Raw genomic sequence first — 23086 nt, 5'->3', positions numbered from 1 at the left:
TTTACCCTGTAGCGTGACTTTCAGGAAGGGATGGTGAGAATGCTCTGTCTCCAAAATAGCCCCGCCCTCTGCAGTAGCCCCAACCACGCCACTTCTGACCTTGAGGGGCACAAGGGGTTGCAGCTTGATGGGGACACTGGTCTTCACAGCTCTTCCTATCAGAAGAGCTGATTTTCACCCAACCTGCTTGGCTCTAGCATGTGCTTCATTGCTTTCTTAAAATGTATTCTTGTATTTGACACTCTGCCTATATTTCCAGCCTCAGCAACTGGGGCCTTCTTAGGTTATCTACTGGTGCATTATTACTAGCCTATATTTTTATATTCAAGAGTCATTTATTTAGTATTCCCATGTGCCAGGTCCTATGAATGATAGCATTCATCGTTTCATAACATTCCCCACTAAGCTTCTGACACATTTCATCAATTCTCAGATTAGAAAAACATTTCCATGTCTCTGAAATCACAATGCATCATACAACCAATACCAGCTACATCAAAATTGTGGGAGTCTTTCTTTTTCTACACACACAACACTGCTAGTTCTTTCAGTTGGTGACATTTGAGATTCGATGACATTCTAAACACCATATTTGTTTCTGTTGGAAAGTTACACAGATGAAGCCTCAGTACCACGGGAGATTTGCTCACGTGAGCGAATTTGCAGGCAGTTCCGCAGTTCCGTGTGTCATCGGAGGGAACTTTACTGATTTATTTCTTTGACAATTGCAGCACAAAGCCAGGGATTTGTCCTTTAATACCCACCCTTCATCGCCATTGCTCAGTCTTTGGAGCCCCTGGGCTCAAGTCCCAGTTTTGTTACTACAGTAGCAAGTGATTTGTGATGTGATGCTTAAACATATTAACCTCATTCATTCGTAAATCCTGGGACAATCAGCAACACTGTCTGCTTAAAAGCTCTCAGCATCACGAGCATGGCACATCCGTGAATGATGACGGTGATAACGACCATAACTTATACCCTAAGGAGAAACCTGTAGAGGGCTAATTTTGTGGAGCTGCTTAGCCCTAACCCAGTTTTGTTCCAGAAAAGACACTGTCATAATTGTCATCCTTTTTTCCATATGTTTGCTTGCACCAGCAATTTGTATGGTAGAAATTACAGCTCTTAACTTGGTAATAAGTCTGTCATACACACTAGCTAGAATTCTGTGAGCACTTCAGTTCTATAAAACATATTCCGAGAGCCGGCAGTTCTACTCTTTATACGACTCGGTAGAAAAGGATCAAGGGCAAGTAAGAAATTATTCTTCATTGAGTCCTTTGAAATGCAATGGGGAAAGATATGCATACTCAGTTCGATCCGTGTACAATGATACAAAGTTTCTAAAATAACTAACCATAACAGAACTTCTTAAAAACATCCGTAACTAGAAAGAGTCACACAAACAATCTCTAAGATAGAGATAGAACTTTATACGTCATTTGAAGGCAAGATTACATGGCAGATCCTAAGAACACAGGGAGTTCTAGGACAGAGAAAGCACACAGACAATTTCCTCTTGCACTTATGCTACAACAGCTTATATCAAACCAAACTTCCCAATGATGACAATAAACAGTTTGAAGAGACTGCTCAAAGGTTAAGGACATTTCCTGTTCTTTCAGAGCATCCAGATTTGTTCCCCACACCAAAACCTGTAACTCCAATTCCAGGGGCATCTAACACATTCTTCTGGTTTCTGTGGGCACATCCGGGCGTGTGATACACATACACTCACTCAGGCACATCCACATCCACACAAGATAAACAAGAAAACTTTAAAAAATAAAAGAAATACTCCAGGCAGCTGTTTAAGTTGATAGCCACACTGAAGATAAGAAGGCCGTGAGGAGCCAAGATCCTAGAAAGAACCAGACACACTGGGATTATTTTTAGCCCTGTGTTTGCTGCTGTTTTCTATCTCATGGGCTTTGCTAATTTGGGTCTCCAAACACAGGAACCAAACAGTACCAAACAGTAGCAGCCCGGGATGCGGTCTCTCTGGAACAGACAGGGAGGAAAATGGAGGAGAAGGGCTTCCAAAGTTACAATAATATGAGAGATGAAGGATTAGTGCAAAAGAGAGTCATGAAGTGGTAAGAACGCTCGTTATGTGGTTTCCGAGTGGCATCTGGGGGACTTCTTGGCTTGCTCCTTATCAAGTAAGGTGGCAGAATTCAGTAAAGAAGGCAGCTGTGAGGTGAAAAACCTGGCGGGCGATTCTATTGAGCTGAGAAGACTAGAGGGGCAGACATTGCTACCTGGGGTCCACCAGGAAGAAATGTGCCTGATAAATCCCTGGAGAGCTGGTCTCTAGGAGTCAGAGCAGCCTTCACTAAACCTTCATCGCAGGTCACATGTCACCAGGCTAAACCTTCATCGCAGGCCACACGTCACCGGGCTAAAAGTGCTGGTTACATTGGGGCCAAGGGACAGAGGTCTGAGGAAATTGAAACCTTTTGTAGGTGGCACTGAGGAAAGCCTTCCTCTCAGTCTTACAAATCGTGTCACGTGGTCTCAAGGAAGGCAATAAAACTTGGTCACTTGGTGTATCTCATTGGCAAAATAATATTAGGAATTCAAACCTTTTAACCAACCAAATCATGAGCTGAAATCGATGACCACTAAAGTCTCTCCCATCAGTGAAAATCCGAACTAGCTTTGTGATCACTTTAAAAGCAACATGGTAATGTATGGGCAATTTCGCTGCTATAACCAGGAAACTAATACATATCAATATGCCTTTATGCAGAATGTGCTTGCACATTTAGACTTTTCTCAGCCTATCACAACAGAGCTCTGTGCATGAGGCCGTGTAAACAGACATATACTCAGATGGGGAGATGAAGAATCATTAATGTTTTCTGTAAGACTTTCACAAATGCAATACAAAGATTGATGTTAAAATTAGCACAAAAGGGAAACTAAAAATAGACAAGTGAGTTACTGAGCCAAGGAACCACAAATGCAATCAGAGAAGATCTTATTCAAAGTCAAGATGGGAGCAATTAAACGAGCAAGCAAAAGTGTCCTGGGGTCACACAGATCAGGCACTAGTCCGTCTCAATCATAGCCTAAGCTGCTGTGGACTTTAAATATGCACACTTCTAACACACATGATGGAAGTCCCGTCCCTCATCTGCACTCTGAAATAACATCTTCAAATAAGGGGATGGTGCAGGTTTGCATATGTGAGCACTAATGAATGCATTTTTGAAAATCACAGTAAAAGAATAGAAATAGAATGATGTTTTATAGAAGTAAACTTGGTATTTCGCACTGTGAATTTGCATAGGCCTCTTTTATAGCAACAGCATTATGGGTAGGAGTGGAACTCATTTCTTCAAGAATTCCATCACTTTTGACAAGCAAGAACAAATCATTCTATGAAAACTCCAACTATTAGTTCAGCCAAAATATACAGGCAAGGAATATAATCTATCAGAGGCATTACCATACACCCTGGGGAAAAGCATGACTTATGGAATCAATGCTAAATCTGCAATAAGAAGTGCATCTTACTCTTCCAAACGGTTTGCAGTTCTGCAAACATACCATAAATAGAATGCAACGGACAATTGTTAAATTACCTAATTTTTGTGGAAACAACATTTCCAGACAGCTTATTAACCTTAAAAAAATTTGTCCCTATAAAATAATATAAACATAAAAATCCATAGTGAGTTAAAAACCTTATACACCTCATGAGGTATTTGAAACTCACAAAGCTCTAGATTAAAAACACAGATTTATGTTTTATGGTAAACCTGTGAGTTTGGGCAGTTTAGCTGCTTAAAATTTGGTTGGTGGCCTTCCATGTGATTGCATCACTAAATGTGGGGGTGGGTGTTACACAGAAGCAGTAATACCAAAAAGTATGGATTAATAATGGCAACAAATTAGTTACAAATGAAGCAGACAATGAGTTCAAAGAGTGTTTGGTAGCACTCACCTGTGCTGCGTCCGGAGACATCACTGCTGCCCTGGTTCTGAACACACACACAACACACGCACTTTGCACAGCACACACTGCCCAGAGTGCAGTGACAATTACACTGCCCGAAACAAGTCAATTTGATTCTCCTGCGTGTTGTGAACTGTAGTGCGTTTACTGCACATGAGACATTTTCTGTTCTTTCAGAAGCACAATGGTCGATTATGGAAACAAAAACTTCTGATGTTACTCTAGTGTTATTCTTCCACGTGCAGCCTCAGGTTGAATTCTCCTTGTACTGTACTGTGTTAGAATGCTTAGTTTTATAAATTGTTCTTCTGTGGGGTTGGGGAGGTGGCTCGGTAAGTAAAGTGCTTGCCCCACAAAGATGGTGACCCAAGTTAGGAGCTTCAGCAGCAGGTAAAGGTCAGATATGACACTATAGCGCATATCTGTAATTCCCGTGCTGGGAGGAGAAGGTAGATTTCTGTATCCCATTGGCCAAGCCGACGTAACAAACTGGGAAGCTGAAAGACCAAACTGGTGAGATCCAAACTCAGTAAGAGACCCTCTCTCAAAAAATATGGTAGAATATGATTGAGGAAGACATCCAGTGTTGACTTCTGGGCTCTATACTCACATAGATACATGCAAACATCTTTATGTGAATACATGCTCACACCACACAAACATGTACATGTAACACACACATACACACACAAAAGCATTATGATTTGTGTTGTTGACTGGTATTTAATTAAAATATATTAAGTGAATTCTGGCTTAGGGTTGGGGCAGAATTTCTAATAATTTCTGAAATAACCTTATACATACTTTGGCCATTTTGTACTGTATGTTGATGGGAAGGTGAATTATAAACACTGGATTATAAAATCAAAGTCCTGATCAACTCCAAAAGTTGTCAAGGATATTTATATTCTATATCCTGTGATATTAAGGATACAAACAAGATCAGACATAAAAGTAAATAAGCATGTAATCTCAATAGCATTTTGTCCTTAATAGATGGTAAATTATATGCACACCAAAGAATTGGTATAAAATAAATGTTTTATGATTATCAACACATACTTGAATTTTATGTCTTTTATATGTCTATATTCCTGGGATTGCACACAAGTTTCTTGGTTTGAAGGGGGTCATGGATGGAAATGATATAAGTTATCTTGAGGTATACAATGCACTCCCCAGTATCTCTGTCCTCAGAAGAAACAGTGACTTCTCTTCCTTCTAATCAGCATTTAATCCAAAGAAGGTTTTCCGAGTTTCTCTAATAAGTAAGGTGTTAATTAATATATAAGCCTGGGACTGAAAAGATATTTTTACAGAAAGGATGTCTGGTCTCATTTTCCCGCACAGTGTGGTTTCCTGAGCGAAGGGAGGGCAGAGTATGTAAGCGGAGCTCTGGGTCTGTGAGGATAGCTGGCCTGTCCCTCAGAGGTGGCTACTTGCAGGTCTCCCTCTCTCTTTTCTCACTTCAAATACAGCCTCGATTCCTTGGGGAGCAGGTGTCAAGACTGCTCTGAGTCTGAGCTCGTGGATACTGTGGCAAGGTCTGAATCTGAGTTTCAGGGGAGTTGATGAAAGGACAGTCACGGGGCGGTCCAGATGACTATGTCATGTTCATTTGTGTTTGAACCCAGTGGCTCTGACAAATGAACCCCACTTGGGGACGACCCGAGGCTCCTTGTCTATATGTGTTTCTCTGAGCCTGGAACACTTTAAAAAACTAGACCTCTATACTCAGAGAAGACATGGTAGGAACCCTAGACCCCTACACTTAGAGAAGGCAGGGTAGGTATCTAGATCTCTACACTTAGAGATGACATGGTAGGAACCCTAGACCCCTACACTTAGAGAAGGCATGGTAGGTACCCTAGAACCCTACACTTAGAGAAAGCATGGTAGGTCTCTAGATCTCTACACTTAGAGACGACACGGTAGGTACCCTAAACCTCTACACTTAGAGATGACACGGTAGGTACCCTAGACCCCTACACTTAGAGATGACGTGGTAAGTACCTAGACCTCTATACCTAGAGACGACACCGTAGGTACCCTAGACCTCTGCACTTAGAGATGACATGGAAGGTATCCTGAAAATATCCTATTGAGCCACCACCCCCATCTCTAGAAGGATGACATGTTTCCTTCATCAAAAATTCTTTGAAAAAGATGAATAGACTTTGAGACAGAGACTCATCCAAATGTTAGAGCTTTGGGCAAACTGTACCCTTAGTTTTCCTGCATGACGACACGATCTGCTGTTGTTGTCGTTATTTGATTATCTTAGCAATATGGCAATCATCAGATAAGCTAACCAAAAGATAGAATTTGAGCTGAGTGTTTATATTTTCTTATTTAAATTGGTCTAGTATTAAATGTGATGAATTGCTAATAGAAGCCAGCAGAAGACATTTTTACAAACCAGTGAGTTGAAATTGTTTTAACATAACCATTACTGTGTGTTCTAACATCGTAACCTGCTCAGAAATTTCATTTTAACACCAAATTTCTTCTCATTCTCAAATTAGTCAAATTCCCTGTAGCAACTATGTACCACTTTTTCAAAGAGTAGGTTTAAAAACGTTGAGAGGGCTCAGGGTTATTCTATGGCCCAAAATGAACTCTGATTGGCAGCACTAAGGAAAATGGCCTTTCTCCATCTTGCCTGTATTTTTCACACAATGACTAAATTGACAAACTTAAGCACAAGTGGCTTCTTGTAAATAATAGGTTACTACTTAATATACTATCACAACTCAAGGAGGTTGAGTTATCAGATAGCAGGAAGCCAAATTACAGGAATCATTTAATTATTTAATTAACAAGACTTTCTCATTTAAATGAACTGAGTTAAAATTGGATGGAGAGGATTTCAAGGTAGTCAAAAGTTCAAGAGGCTGAAAAAAAGTAATGACTTTTTAATCTGCAAAACACAGGTTAGGATCAATCATCCCTTCACACTTGCACGGGGCAGAGTCCTACGGGTTGGGCAGGAGTTGCGTTGCTAGGTGAGCCGTGCAGATTTGTGTTCCTTCCTTTAAATACTTGCTCTAAGGGCCAGGTGCCTCCCACCAGGTAAAAACCATCAATAGGGGTCAGAGTTAATCAGGACAATTGGTTGATATTCTCAAAGATTGGGACACATCATGAAATCAATGCTAGTCACCAGTGTGCAGGGCTGGGTACACAGAACTCTTCACGGGAAGCTAAAGCACACGTCAGTGGGGGAGATGGCAGGGGACTTAAACTTGATAAAATAGGACCAGTCTGACATCATTAATGTATCTATGAAAGGATAAAAAACTACTAAAGATACAAAGTATGATATTATATATAGAAATGAAATGTTAAAATAACTCAGGAATTACCTCATTTCTTCAAACTATCTATGCATATAGTTCTTCTGAGCTAACATGTAGACACTCAGATGCATGGATTAAATTCACTCATAGTGAACTTCAGTTATTGAATCAAAACTCCCCTTTCACAGATACCACTTTCTTATTCTGATTTAGGTATAAAATGTGAAGCTTTCTCCCATATCTCTCCCATTGGCCCTAAAAGTCATAACCTGATGTATCTCATCTATCAATTGTCATTTGCTGTTTTCTTCATTTGGAAGAACCCTGACACCCTTCTTCATGTGCCAAGGACTTCAGAGTCTTTTGGAATAAAGCAGTGTTTACATGGAACAACAGATTCATACATACATCTCTATCAGTCCATGAGGGAGGACTCTCATTGGTTAATAAAGAAACTGCCTTGGCTTTTTGATAGGGCAGGATTTAGATAGGTGAAGTAGACAGAACAGAATGCTGGGAAGAATTAGTTAGTCAGATGCCATACCTCTCCTCTCTGAGACAGTCGCCATGAAGCCAGCCACCAGGTCAGACATGCTGAATCTTTCTCGGTAAGCCACCACCTTGTGGTGCTACATAGATTACTAAATACGGGTTAATCAAGATGTGAGAGTTAGCCAGTAAGAGGCTAGAGCTAATGGGCCAGGCAGTGTTTAAATGAATACAGTTTGTGTGTTGTTATTTTGGGGCATAAGCTAGCCAGGTGGCCAGGAGCGGGGCAGCCCACTGCTCCTTCTACAAGTCCACAAAAGCCCATAGAGTAACACTCAGGGTTCTTTGACCAAAGGCCCACATGCATGCAGCACTCTCCCCAGGGAGTTTACCACGAATTCACTTGTGTGTTTGATAACAGCTGGTTCCAAAGACCATCTAGGTGTCCCCTTGCTGACCACCCCAGCAGAGCTCCATAGCACAGATGAGAAGCATCCTGAGCAGGTAGCAACTGACCAGGGATTACATTCAGCTTGGAAGAGATAGTTCTCTGAGCGCAGTCCAGGTGACAACAGCTTAGCTACTGAAAGCTCAAGGAATAGTTAATCACTCCAATTTAATATTATCTTCGACATGCACCAAATAAAGTATATGTAATATAAAGTTAAATATATAAGTATATATATTTTATATATATATATATATATTTATATATAAATAAATATATAAGTATAAAATTTATATGTAATGTAAAGTTATCCCGTCAGTTACGTAAGCAGCACCGCTGAGAAGATGGGTAGTATAAAGTCTCTGGCTCTTTCCCATTTTCAGTGACTACTTACTACATATCATTTCTTTTCAGGGTCTAGGAATATATATATTTATGAATATGTGTGTGTGTCCATCCCCCCAGATAATTTCTTTTCCTCCGTGAAATGTAGGAGAGAAAGAGAAGAGTAGCATAAGTGAGAAATGACGTAACATAGCTCCAGGAGATGGTAAGAGAAATGCAAGAGAACGAGAATCACATGAACTTCCTTCATAGTGCCCAGAAGGACTCCTCCGTGAAGGACATGACTCAGCAAAGTCGGGAATATGAAGGGTTGGTTCATGGACATATATGGAGGGAATCTGCAGAAAATGAAGGTGGCAGCTGGTACGATTCCTGCTCACCTGCATAATGATTCACTTAATTCCACAAAGTTATCAAATAAATTCAATTTACAAAAGTGATTAAGTCTGGTGAAACAGGCAAATGGATATATATATATATATATGTGTGTCATTTTCATAAATTTCAGATACTTCTACTTTAAAATCTTTTAGGAGAGAGATTTCCAATGACCCTGGGTTTAGAACAAATCTGGACTGTCTAAGGCAAGACTCGAAGAGCAGCTACAATGGGAAGGGATTCGTGGCAGGAGGCTAGACTGGGTGGAGTATCGGGAGGCAGTGGGTGCAAGGTGAGACCTCTGACTTGGTTCCTGGCCTAATGGGAAATCCTTGGGAGAACTGACTGGGAGAATGCTTGGCTTGCGTGTGTATTTTTAAAAATGTGTCATGTGCTTGCTGGGAGTGGACAAGAATAGAAGCTGGCCAGTGTGGGGAGGGGGCAGCAGACATCTGGGCAGATGTGACCCCCTTGGACTCACATGACAAGAACATTGATGGCCATAAAGTTGTATTCAGAATGTTTCTTTTGACCATCATTATAGCTCACTTTTATTCAGTACTTAGAGCTGGTCTTTACTATAGCATATGCTATAAGAGACGACTGCTCTGATAGAGAATGCACGATGCTCATTTTGCAAACAAAGACTCCAAATCTTGGGTAAAATTTTGCTTCTTGAGCTGGCAAGCATATGATCCAGCAAGACACGCGGTTCTTAGTGAACCGTCTCCTTTGCCTTTCCCCTCCTAGAAAGGTGGCGAGGGTGCGTCTCAGCTGGCTGACTCCAGACTTCTATCTAGAATCCCTTATGGCTTTGGTGTCTAAGCCTTGGACCAAGCCAGCGGTCACCAGAGCCACCCCTACCGCCGTCATCTGTTCTGCAAATGAACCTGCAGAGTGACAGCCGTGCGAGTGAAATGGGATCTCCCCTTCTTGGTGAAAACAGTGTGGTATTTCACCCTCTTCAGACTGAAGATGGGAAGACGACAAGGAAAGTAGTCAATGTTTATCATACAAAAGAAATCTTACTTGATTTCAATCAAATGCCAATTCCCTTTATCATTTGCTCACACTCATTTATGACCACTGTTGTTCAAACACACGGCATACTTTCTGGTACTCGCCGTGCCTACCGTCTCTTGACCTTATTTCTGCTCTCCAAATTCCCATCATTACCAGTGAGCCACTAATTCGTGATTTGGTAATATTTGTAGAACATGGGCCCTCATCATTTATTGCTGCAGTCCTTAAAAAATTAATACAATAAAGCTACTATATTTTTTCAAGTGGGATTTTGGTACACGCAAAACAATTACTTAATCTCTTTACATCATTAAGAAAGAACCACGTGCCGGGCAGTGGTGGTGGTGCACGCCTTTAATCCCAGCACTCGGGAGGCAGAGGCAGACGGATCTCTGTGAGTTCGAGGCCAGCCTGGTCTAAAAAGAGCTAGTTCCAGGACAGGCTCCAAAGCCACAGAGAAACTCTGTCTTGAAAAACCAAAAAAAAAAAAAAAAAAAAAAAAAAAAAAAAAAAAAAAAAAAAAAAGAACCACGTGATAGACGGACTTGGCAGGAGCAGAGGGCAGAGATGGGTGTAGAGATGTTGTCTTTAGGTAGAAGTAAGAAGCTTGGTGGTGCTCACAGCAGGATGGTGACAGATGAAAAACAATGGCATATTGTATATCTTAAAAGCAAGGAGAAAGGAGTTTGAATCTTTACTCTGTAAAGAAATGATAAATGTTTGAAGACACACGCACGCTGGTTCAAACAACACAATGTGTACGCATAGTGAGATATCACACGGTACCACATTCATATGTACACATTTTATGTATTGGCTAGAAAACACACCCATGTTCTATAAATGAGAAAACTAAGTAAACATGAAACAGGGACTCTGCAGAATGGGGAGAAACTGGGCTGGGAAGTGTTTCCTGTATCATACAGCTCTGGGACAAGGGGACTTGAGCTACATGACTTTATCCCTTCTAATACTTCTTGCATCAATTAAAAGAACCATATGGAGTGACAGCAGCAGCAGCAAAACAAACTTAAGGAGACTTTCATCTGGTGTAGTGGCTGCCAGTCGTGGTGGTCAATTAGCTTCATCACAGGACCCACCTCATGCTCGATCATATTAGGCTCTCTGCAGTCTGTCTGGGGCAGCTTTGCAAGGGGGAGTAGGGGGCGGAGACACTCAGGAGGAGCCAATGACAGAGAATGAGCCCTGGAAAGGGTGGGGGGAGTTGCCAAGGGAGAACCGCAAACGACACTGGAGCTTCCTGAGTGCTACTGGTTTGCGTTTAATATCTCCCAGACACAGAACTGTGTGGTGAGGCAGCCGGGAGCAGCACCGTCACGTGCCGGAGGGTTCCATCACTTAAATGCCTCGGGATTCTCCACCTCCTGCGACTTGGATCAGCTGCCAAACTAGTCCAGCTTGCAGCCACGTGAGCATGGTTTTGTTTCTCCAATCAAGCATCGCACACCAAAAGAGGGACCAAAGAGTTCACCAACTGGCTATAAAACGAAACAAACACCCACAGAGACCTGCTGTGCAGCCAAACTTGGAAAGCCTTTGACTAATCCGGTGCTCTGGAACTTAGCTAAGAAGGTAATCAGGGCTTGTACCCATGCTTAGCTACATAGGGAGGTTTACAGCAGAGCAGAACCATTCATGCCAGAGGAGGGCAAAACGACACAGAAAAGTATGGGAGTATCAAAGAAATGTCAAAACATACCATTAAAATTTAAGATTTTACACACACACACACACACACACACACACACACACAATACATTCTCAATTTGATAACTGAGTAAATAAACAGAATAGGAGTTGGAGAGATGGTCCAGCAGTCAAGAGCACTTGCTGCCTTCCAGAGGACTGGGGGAAGTACCCAGCACCTGAAGGGTGGCTTACAACCATCCATAACTCTAGTGACAGGGAATCCAATGCCCTCTTCTGCCCCCCACAGGCACCAGGCACACACGTAAATGCAATACACTTATGCACACAAAATAAATCAGTAAACCAATCGATAGAGTATGTGGATAGTTGAGTTGTGGATGGTTTTATTACCTTCCTCTTTTAAAATATTCAATATTTTCAAATTTGTCTATTGGCGTTGGCATCACACTGAAGGCATGATTTACAATTTTGATCTGACGCATAGAAAATGACTGATGTGTCTGTATTAAGTCTATGTGCCTAGGCTTTCTTCCTTAACCTCAGACAGCATCGTGTACACGTTTTTATGTACATACTTTATTTGTACACATGCATGTCTGTAGATATGTATCACTCCTGTTTGTATCGTGACTAAGCACCATGACCAAGGCAGCTTCTAGGAGGAAGCTTTTAGTGGGGCTTGTCATTCCAGGGGAATAGGAGTCAGCTGCCGTCATGGCAGAATGCCCTGAAGCAAGCCCCAGGCACCACAGCAGGACTGCTAACCACAGCAGCTCTAACCAGAAGGAGCAAGCGAAGGAGGGCACAAGGCTTGGGAAGCCACTCCCAGTGGCAGACTCCTCTAGCCAGATCAGGTTCCCCGGGCATGTAAGAGAGATGGCTTTGGAACTACCATGATGCGTAAGGAAGTTTCCTTTTCACTTGCAAACATTTTTTTTTTCCTTTCCGTTTTGTGAGGACAGTTTCTCTGTGTAGCCCCGACTGCCCTGGAACTGTGTGTCTAGAGACCACACTGGCCTCGAATTCACAGAGATCCGCCTGCCTCTGTCTCCTGAGAGCTGGGATACTTTTACTAACTGAGCATGGTCTTCTTTTTATGTGTATTATGTACGCCACATGCCGTGCCGTGGAGGCCAGAAGAGGGCGGTGGACCCCGAGGACTGGATGATGGACAGCCGCAAGCCACCATGTGGGACGCAAACCTGGGTTCTCTAAGAAGAGCAACTGCTGTTCCTAACCACTAAGCCGTCTCTCCAGTCCTCAACCTTTTCTTTTTCAGTTTTGCAGAAGAAGCCACGGGAATTTCAAGTCTTTTACATGGAAACTTCGGCTGGGTGGTTCTAATGAACAATACTACAAAACTCTGGTTCCTTGAAAAAAATTGTCTATTTGGCATATGCATTTCATTTAAAATAAGAAGACCTTAAACACTGGTGTGTGTTTACTCATAATGCTGACCGATAATAAACACTGCACACATCTAAACACAGACCCTGTGATGTCTTGTGTCCTGCAATCTGCTGCCAGCATGCCTTTTCCCTCCTAGCTGAATACTGATCCAAGCATCTGCTTTCTTTCACATTCTACAAAACGGATACACAATTTTGTGGTGGGAATGTCGAATGAGACTCTACCTGAGTCCATGCATATGAGCGAAAGGGTAAGAAAATGGGAACTTAATGTCAGAATTATACTTCGTGCAAAATTAAAATCACACATAATGTAATCCATCTTTGTGGACTCTAGGCTACTTAGCAACATTTACTGAGCACTGTCCATGTGTCAAGGGCTCTTCAAGCCTTGGGAAACTTAACCATAAACAAAGAAATGTCTAGAAGCCTTGCTTTCCGGGAGCTCGGGTTCTGTCAGATGCCAGCAAACAGGTCGAGTGGTCCAGTTACGGAGGGGAAGGTACAGAGGATGAGAAGCAGTGACCGCTGCTGGTCTCGCCGGAGTGGGCATGGGTAGGCTTTGTTGTTGAGGTCAGGTAGGGAAGAGAGCTTAAAAAGCAGCTAGCTGTGTAAGCATCAGGAAAGGAAGAATATTCCAGAAACTTCCCCAATAGATGAAGAGCAGAACATCTTTTTCTATCCCCTTATTGGTTGGGTCATTTGGGATCACATTTCTGATGCAGGTTTAGTCAGTTATGGTATGATAGCCAGATGAACCACCTCTGTGGCAAGCAGGGACCAGAAGAAAAATAAAGGGCAGAAAAGTGGTGTGTGTGTGTGTGTGTGTGTGTGTGTGTGTGTGTGTGAGATGGGTGTATGCACACGCACACTGAAAGTACACCCGAAAACCCTTTTTGCCTTGTCCACCCTGTTTGAGTGGATGGCACAGGTAATGGTTAGCTAAAATTGAGAAATGCCAAGATGAATTGCTTAAAAAATAGAGGATTTCCAGGAGATTTGGGTATCCATTTCCCTATCCCTTCAAACGCTGCCCTGGAAGTCACATATATAGTACAAAATTATTTTTAAATTTAAAAATCCCTGTTATTTTTTAATCCCTGTTATTTTTAAATATATGCTCACACCTTGCATATGAAAGTGCCATACAACCCAGAAGGCAAGCTTCAACTTTCTGACTCAAGTGTTTTCTGCGTAGCACTGTGTATCACAGAAGAGGCCAAGCAAAGAAGCAAACAGCAAACATTATATATAGAAATTAATTCAAAATTTCAAACAATAAGAACAATTAATATTCTTTTATTATAGGAAAACTACAATTAGAATTGGAGCTGAGAAGGTGACTCAGTGGGTAAAGGGGTTTGCTGCCAAGACCTGAGTTCAAGCCCTGCACCCACATGGAAGAAGAGAATCAGCACCCAGAAAGTTGCCCTTTATCCTCTCCACACACATGGCATGGGATGTGCACTCCCACACATCCATACACACCTACAGACACAAAAGTAAAAGAAGCAAAGTAGGAAGGAAGAAGTTTTAGGCCTAACCACATCATTAATATTTTGGTTGAACTGTCGGAAGCACATTTACCCATCCACAAATTAAAACAAGTGATTACTCCATCTAAGTTTAATATAAGAGCCTGTGTTACTCTGTCCCCATGAAAGGGCCCCCACTTAATACAGCAGTCCTAGATGGGACTTGGAACAATCCTGCCTTAAAAGCTGCCTCGTTTCTCAGGTTTATGTTACGGCAAACCCTCAATGAGATGATCTGAAGATTTGAACTTCATCACTACTCAAATTTGGTATCTCTCTGCTTACACTAGGAAAGACACAAGGCCCCAGCATCTCTTAGTCACTCGTCAATAACAAGGTCCTCTTGCGAGTATCTGAAAGTGAAATGTCTCTTCTGGTAATAAACTGAAGACTTCTAGGTGGTGCCAGAACACCTAGTTCACTGCACGCTGCGGTTCCCCCCTGGGCGGCGACTAACATGGTTGAGCGCCTTCATTTCAAATTAGGAAACTGGTTTCTAAGCCATCAACTCCACGTCAGAGGTGTAACCACACCTTTTTTGAAGCTACATGAATAAATTCTACAGAAAAAAAGCTCCACATTTTTTCTGGATCTTTCTAGATTTCACAACCAATAAAATGACTTCCTTTCTTGAGAATCGGGGTGGGAGGCGTGGAGTTTTAAGAAGACAACAACCGGGAATGATAATCAAATTCTAACCAAAGATTAGGAAAAGGATGGCAGGATTCCTTCCAAGCCCCCAAACATGCATTTCTATGACCAAAACTGTGTAAACCACTCATTCAGTTTCTGGAAATGCCCTGGCCATGTTAATTTACACTGCCAAGAATGTTATTTAACACTGATGATGAATTATTGCCTTTAATAACAGAGGCTGCAATTCCTGACTAGTGGGCTGCTGTCTGCCAGGAAAGATGGGGGAGAATTACGGTTTAGTGTAAAATAAACAAGAGCACACAAACTAGCCAGGAGGGTGATCAGGTGTGCGAAATTAAGACCAAACATAAAGGACAGAGTTTATGCATGAGTCTTAGAAGAAAGGTGAAGGGAAAACAGAAGGCTAAACAGAGGATCATGTGATCTCAGGCCTTGGAAAGCCCTTCAGAAGTCACCTACTGGAACTCAAGGACTGGTAGTCCAGTCCTTGACAATGTCCAGTGTCCCCAGGCAGACCCACTCCAGCGCCAGAGAAAGCTTAGCATCTCAAAGGAATCCCTTCCATTTCTAAACACGTTTATAGCAGAAATGCTTTACCCTTTCTGAACCAAATTAAATTTAAATTTTGTTTTCTGCAGCTTCATCTCAATACCCTACTGGGACTGTGATAAAACTGAGGTTCCAAACACACGCAACCTGTGTTGGGGCCCAGAGGACAAATGATGGTTCAGACCAAGAGCATCAAAGGTGTTGGGGACGTGAGACGTGCTATAGCCTGCCAGCCTGCCAGCCAGGAAGACAGACATGTGAAAGAACGTTCTGATCAACATGCTTTAATAAATGTATCCTGAATTTTTGATTCATAAAGAATACATTTCTAATAGTTCTTAGGGAGAGGTTAATCTGAATTTTACATTCCATAAAGAACAAAACTGACTTAGTCCCTCTGCATGTGTGTGACAGTTATATAGCCTGGTCTGTTGGTGAGGCGCCTAGCAGTTTGATCAGGACCTGTCCCTGGTACTTAGCTGACTTTTGAGAACCCATTCCCCATGCTAGATTACCTCACCCAGCCTGGATGCAGGGAGAGGAGATGGGTCCTACCTCAATTTGATGAGCCATGTTTTGTGCAAGCCCATGGGAGGCCTGCCCCTTTCTTAATGGAGACTAGGAAGAGCGGATGGGAAAAGGGATAGATGGGAGTTGGGGGGAAGGAGGAGAAGAGAAGGGAGGGGAAAACTGTGGTTGGTACGCAAAATAAATGAAAAATATTAATAAAATAAAATTTAAACAAAGAAAAGAAAAAAACTGAAAGCAAAAACAGTAAGTGACCAGCGACTAAACGAGATCCAAAGATGGTGGAGATAAATGTAGAGGAACAGATGTAAGGTCCTGTCTCTCTAAATGCAGGTCTCCAGTTGGTGACAGATTTGCCTACAGACTCGTTAAACATGTTCTGAAACAAAAATGGACCTATTGCATCACCCTGTGCTCGATGTTAAGTGACCACCGTCCTCAGCCAGTTTTTGCAGTAACTTTTAGGATGGCAGGGGGCATGAGGTAACAGCATAGACCCCAAGGGCAGGCCTCCAGCATCTGTGGCTTAGTTCTGTACCTGACTGCCTTGTGACCAGGTCACCTACATTTTCTCATGTAAAAGTTGGGATAGTAAGGAGAGTTGTAAGAACTAAGTTAAACACAAATGTTCTTAGGGTATCCCAACCACAGAGTAAGTGTTACTTGGTTCGCATTATCTTCCCAAGGGAAGAACTCTATGATATAGGAAAAGATAGGCAAGTACAGCAGTTAGATAGAAAATACAGAATAAAACTGCATGGTAGGCATTCTAGAAACACAAAGGCCCAAGAAATTGATTTAATCAAAGCAGCTAGCTCCTAAATGGAAGTCAGGACAGAAGGAGACTAGCCATTACAGCAAGGCCATCAAGGTAGCTTGAAGCAATGCAGTGAAGGATTAGAACACACCTAACTGCACAGCTAGGTTTCCATCATCTGTGCTCCCTCCAACCTGGGAGAAGTCAGAAATATGTAGGATTCTCTATCTGCCTCTTTCCAAGCACTGAAGATAATCTGTAGCTTCTGCAGCCTCGCTTCCCTTCCCCCACCTCTCAGGTGCCATCCAAAGTCCTTCCTAGGCAACTAAAGATTTATCTATCCCTAAGCTATGTACTAGTGATCTATAAACAGAAAGCTAGCAAGTCCATCCTTTGAAACAAGGGAAAATATCACTTCTTCTATAAAGCAACTCAGATACGGACAGCTGCTCACACAGGGATTCACCAGAGGTAGCAAGCGATCCTCACGGTGATGACAGTGACGTCATCACATACAAAGCTCCCTGATGATCATAGCGGCAGAGCATCCTCTTTCCAACAGTGGAGGTGGCCGATGGGATTGTGATGGCTGCTCTGTCACTAAAGCATGAAAGAATGACTTAGGAGTTCTTTCTTAAGGTTCCAGAGCTAGGTGAGCAGGGGATATGGTGGTCTATTCTATAGCTGCTTAATGTTACTGTGTGCCACTGAGTTGTAACAGTTGACGTTGGGACTGGGGAGAGGACCCGTGGATCAAGAGTTTTCAGTCACGAAAACCTGAGTTCAGATCCCCGGCAACCACATACAAAAGCCAACCCAAGTGGGTGGTGACAGCTACCCTGCCAGCAATCCTACCTTAAAATGGTGAGTTCTGGTCAATGAGAGACCTCTGCCGAGCGCCAGCTCAGATGTAGGTAAGATGGAGATACTTGTGTACTAACCCATGAAATTCATGTAACCATCAGTCCAGTTGAACCCTCTGTCACAGGGGAGGACACTTAAGCCCTGGGAGGTTGAACAAGTTACTCAAACTCACACAACATGAAAACAGCAAAGCCAGGATACAAGCCAAGTGGTCTCCTCTAGAGTCATGTTCCTGTTAATCTGCTCCCCAAGAAAGCCTGATGCCCTTCCCTCAAAGAACATTGGAATAAAGCTCTTAGGCAGGCCTCAGACCAACTTTTGTGAGCATCTGGGCTTGCATCATGGGGAGGCGGCACAGAGCTGCTTGCTCTGGTTCCTGGAGGCTTTCTCTAAAAAGGCTGCACCTCCTACCTCTCTATAAAGGACACACAAATTCAACTGTACCAGCCCTCACTGAGAAATATGTATTTCTTCCCTCCCCTGCTCCCCCTTTCTCTTCCGCCCCCTCCTTTTCCTTCTTTCCCACCTCTCCTGGACAAAAACGACATGAATTGAAAGTCTAGGAAAGAGCAAGTGCTGGCTGACGTAAGTGGGCAGGAGAGCAAAATGAAAAGGGAAGCGTTGACTCAAGAGCGTGTTTTAAAGGAGGAACTGTTGAGCTAGGCACAGTGATCCTGCAGGGTTCTGTAGCTGATGCTGGGGGTTGTGGGTTTGCAGCCAGCCTGGGCTATATGGCAAGACCATGCCTGAAAAAAGCAACTGTCATCAAAATGAAACCATAATGAAGACACCACCTCACACCACACACTGACCTTGATTTAAACATGGTTAACAAGTCCCAAGGAGGAGGTTCAGAAACAGACACCTCATCATGAGTAGCAGTAATAGGAAATGATTTAGATACTTAAGGAAAGCCCTGATCTGCTTTCTGTTGCTGTGATAAAGACCATGGTTGAAAGAAACCCGAGAAAGACAGCATTTATCTCATCTTATAACCTTCAGGTCACCGTGCATCACTGGGGGAAGTCAGGACATGGCGGTGGAGACCACAGAGGAACACTGCTTCCTGGGTTGCTTGCCAGGGTCATGCTCACGTTGGTTTATTTTACCTCCCAGGACCATCTGCCCTGGCATGGCACTACCCACGGTGGGCTGGGCCCTCACACATCATTAATCAAGAAAAATACCCTGCAGATTTGCCTACAGGCCAATCTTACTGAGCATTATCTCAACTGAGGCTCCCTCTCCCCAGATGATCATAGCCTGTGCCAAGTTGACACTTGTTGAGAAACTAACCAGCATGATGAAGGGTTGTGGCAGTTCCTCAAAAGTCTCAGAGTGGCCATGGAACCCAGGAATTCTATTCCTAAACATAAACCTGAGAGAAATGCACACATGTACAGGAGTGTACCTATGTATACCAGCACACACACACACGCAAACACACACACATGCATGCACATGCACATAACCTAATGCCCATCCATTTACAAAAAATAAAATGCGAAATACTATTTAGCAGTAAAAATAAATGAAACAGTAATCAGTGGTACTTAATACAACCACGACAAACCCAGGGAAGAGTGTGGTATGTGAAAGAAACTAGACCAACTCTGCATATTAGAGAAAGTGTCTGTATTCTGTGCACAAGAGACAAACACACAGAGACAGGAAAGCAAGCAGGCTAGCATTTGATGAGGGAGGGGGCAGGCTGCACAGGTATGACCGAACAACTGCAAACTGGTAGACGTGTCCTTGGGATCAGACAGTATAGGGAGCACCTAGCTCAGCCAGTATGCGAAGCAGCAGGATACTGTCTGAAGAATGAGTTTCATAGTGTGAAAACCATATACCAGTGAAGCTGAGTAACCCACTATTAAGTAAACTACCATTTGCATCAAGAACGTCCACATCTTTGTGATTGAGAGGCGACAGCTGCAGAAGTGGCAGAAACAACCTTGGATTCAGAAAAAGAAAACATCAGAAAGAACATAGACGAAAAGAGGGAGCGTGAAGAAAGTAACTTCTATTTAATTGAACCTGTATTTGTTGGGTGTGTTAGAGGTCTATCATTCCAGATGCACAGACACTAGGTGGGCTCCAGAATTCCAATTCCAAGCCTTCTTTCCCCGAAGTCATGAGCTCCAGAAATCAGGGCATCGGTGGAAAGGCAAAGCAATGTTAGTTTTTAACTTTTCTCCATATTTCTCAGGGACTAGACTAAAAAGGCCACAACTGTGTCCCCTGGTGTTTTGGGTTCAAGCTCATGAAATAGGAATATTCCATTGACATCAAACCTGTACATGGTTTCCTACGTGAATTCCCAAGTCTTACTTACATGTAATGAGGAGAAATGGAGTCTTCCGGTTCTAGATCAAGCGTAAGCCATCGATTGGCAGACCAGTGTGCTAATCCTGTACATCACCCTTCCTGTAGCGCACTCCTGCTCTGACTAATGTAGGACCCTCTCCAAGGCATGGCAGGGAGTCCAACGCTAACAGCAGATTCAACTTTAACAGGGTTTGGGTTTTTTTTTTAAGATGGAGAAATACATTCTAGTGGCTTCTAACTTTTAGACATGCGTTAAGCATCCTTTGTGAAGAAAATCAAATTATGCCATGAATTGATCCAGTGTGTATGCGGTTCTGAAAACAGTCTCTTGGACAGGAACAAATGATAACTATTCTGATGTGCACAGAGCAACGCAGTTTAAGATTCCATGTCCAGACTCACAGAAGCATTTAAGGAATCCTGTACATTCAACTAACAACCTCAGTGTTTACAGAACCCAGAATAACTCCTGCATGCCCTACTTCCCACTCCCGAATCTAGATTTTCCTTACTAAATGTTAATTGAGAAGTGCTTTTTGTGACTCGGAGCGCTATTCCACAGTGCGACATCCTCGGAGATCAAGTTTAAGCAGTGGTCCCATGACTCAAGGTCAGACCACAGCCTCTCCCTGGGAGAAGGATTGAGCTCAAGGAAATACAAATGCCTCTCACATGCAGGGCTGGAACTTTTCTAAGAAGGTAACGGCCTCTCTTTACAAAAAAAGGGGTTGTTTCCTGGCCTGTTTTTCATAAGCTTCTGGCATTTCCGCTCCCAACCTGTTTGCCTGAAGGTTGACAAATGACTATGACAGCTGGTGTTGATTACTTGGGGCGAAGTAATTGTATGTTTCACTAATAGATGATATGAGTTCTTGAAAGGAGAACCAATCTCGAAAGAAAGCAGGGCTGCACACAGCGACCCTAGGTGTTCTATCTCAATAGTCTGCTGGTTAAAAATCTGCCCTTTCCTTGCTATAATAGTTTTGATTGGGCTACTCCACTCAGAACATGCTCATGTCAGGACACTCAGTGAGGGGAAAGGACCCACCTCTCAGGCACCTCTGTAGAAACTTGCACCCAAGGAGGGTAGTTTCCTAAACTAGTGGCTTGTGCTAACAATAGTGAACAATAGTGAGCCACACAGCCTTGTTGCTTCTGTTACTCGTCTCCCTGAAACACTGCTTACACACCGTGTTGAAGGTTTATTTCTAGTCCTGGTCCCTGTCTATGACCGCAGGCAAAGCTCCATTCTGCCTTGCAGTCCTCAGCATACCGAAACAGGCAGCCGAGGGCCAGCACAGCAGTGGAAAGTAAGTTTAACTTTACTGCTCTCCCTGGCTTGGTGGGCATTGCTATTCTTCACCAGTGCTCCCGGCCAGAGGGCTTCTGGAGATGACAGCCCGGCAGAGCCGGTACATTGTATATTATTTATGGTCTGTGCAAAGTCAACAAGGGGAAGAAGGGGGCTCCCGAGAAGTGCTGAAATCTGACTTTGTGGGAGCATTTGCAAGTGCTCAGCTGCAGGCAGGTAACCTGACCTGCCCCTTGCTACCCAAACAGTCACAACGGGTATGCATATCTGATGCACACAGAGAAGCACACAGCTGAGTTATCAGATCTTCCTGGTCCAAACAGGTGCCAGGGCGGGTCACTAACAAGAATATGCCAGCCTTGTCCCCCAAACGTCACTTCCCAAATTCTCCTGGGAATTCCCTACCACTGTGAACCCGCTCCCAAACCAGACTCTTTAATATTCTCCAACATACTGAAATCTCTCCTGTTTGTAGCCTCCTTCCCTGTCCCCAAGCGACGCATAACAAAACTTAGTAGGTCCATATATAAGAGACGGGTCTCGGGTGCTTCACGGACTTTCCAAGTGGAGGTGCCCGGGAGGCTTCGCTGGATCTCGCTAACGTTTCTCCGTCTCCCCTCCCCCACGTCCGTCAAACATTCCCCCGTCCTTCCCCGGTCGCTCACCTGCGTGGGACATGGTGATGGTCTCGTTGGTGTTGGAGCCCACGTTGAAGATAACCACGGCCGATGCATTTTGCAGGAACGCGTTCCGGATCTTATCCTTGTAGGTGCAGTTGCCCTTGGGGATCAGAGCTATCCAGTGCTTGCCGTGGGCCGGAACGGCGAACTTGGTGTTGGGGTCGCAAGCCAGGCGATCGTGGGCCGAGCTGGCCATGACCACCTCTCCGCGCGCATCCTGCTTGGGCGAGTGCTCGCCGTACCGTCCGCACTCGGTCTTCTCCGTGTGCAGCTCGGCACCGCCGCCGCCGCCCGCCACCGCGGCCCCCGGCTCGGGATCGGCATAGGTGATGTTCACGAAGGCGGTGTACCATTCCTCCTTCTCCGCTACAGTGAAGTCCAGGCAGAGCAGATGCACGAAACAAAAGGAAAGCAGCCATGTTGAGAGAGCCAGACTGCGGCACGCTTGGATGAGAGACATTGCCATCTCTCTCCTCCAGGGTCCCCTCCCCGCCCCCTGTGCCCTCCTCCCGTTCCGTCCCTCCTTCCCCTGCCCGGGCCAACCCCCGGCCGGTGGCAGAGGCTCAATCCCGGGCCGGCGGGGCCCCAGCGGGGACACGCAGCCGCGGCGGCGACCGGATTCCGGGCGAGCTGGCGAAGCCGGCCCTGTCCCCTCTCAGCCGATGCGCGGCGCTGGCATCGGGCTTCCCGGGTGATCGCGGCGGCGACACGGAGCCGGCGCTGCGCGCGCTTGCGGGGGAGTCGGGCTGCCGGGCGTCTTGCTCCGTTGCTCTGCGTCGCCTTCTCTCATAAGGGTGGCGGGGGTCCTGGAGTTTGGAAGGGGTAGCGGCTCTGCTTGTAGCGG

The 23086-nt window shown here is 44.1% G+C and overlaps 1 protein-coding gene across 1 annotated transcript in view; it reads right to left on the bottom strand.

The window, feature by feature from the left end:
* Rnf150 (ring finger protein 150) overlaps window positions 1-22708 on the bottom strand; it is a 204010-nt gene extending 181302 nt beyond the window's left edge. Inside the window, exon 1 of the mRNA XM_038312801.1 lies at window positions 22228-22708. Coding sequence (XP_038168729.1) covers window positions 22228-22708 — 481 coding nt within the window. The remainder of the gene's footprint in view (window positions 1-22227) is intronic.
* Window positions 22709-23086: the final 378 nt, after the last annotated feature.

This window comes from Arvicola amphibius, chromosome 15 (assembly GCF_903992535.2).
Source record: "Arvicola amphibius chromosome 15, mArvAmp1.2, whole genome shotgun sequence".
NCBI lineage: Eukaryota > Metazoa > Chordata > Mammalia > Rodentia > Cricetidae > Arvicola > Arvicola amphibius.
This window is presented reverse-complemented; position numbering and strand designations above follow the sequence as displayed.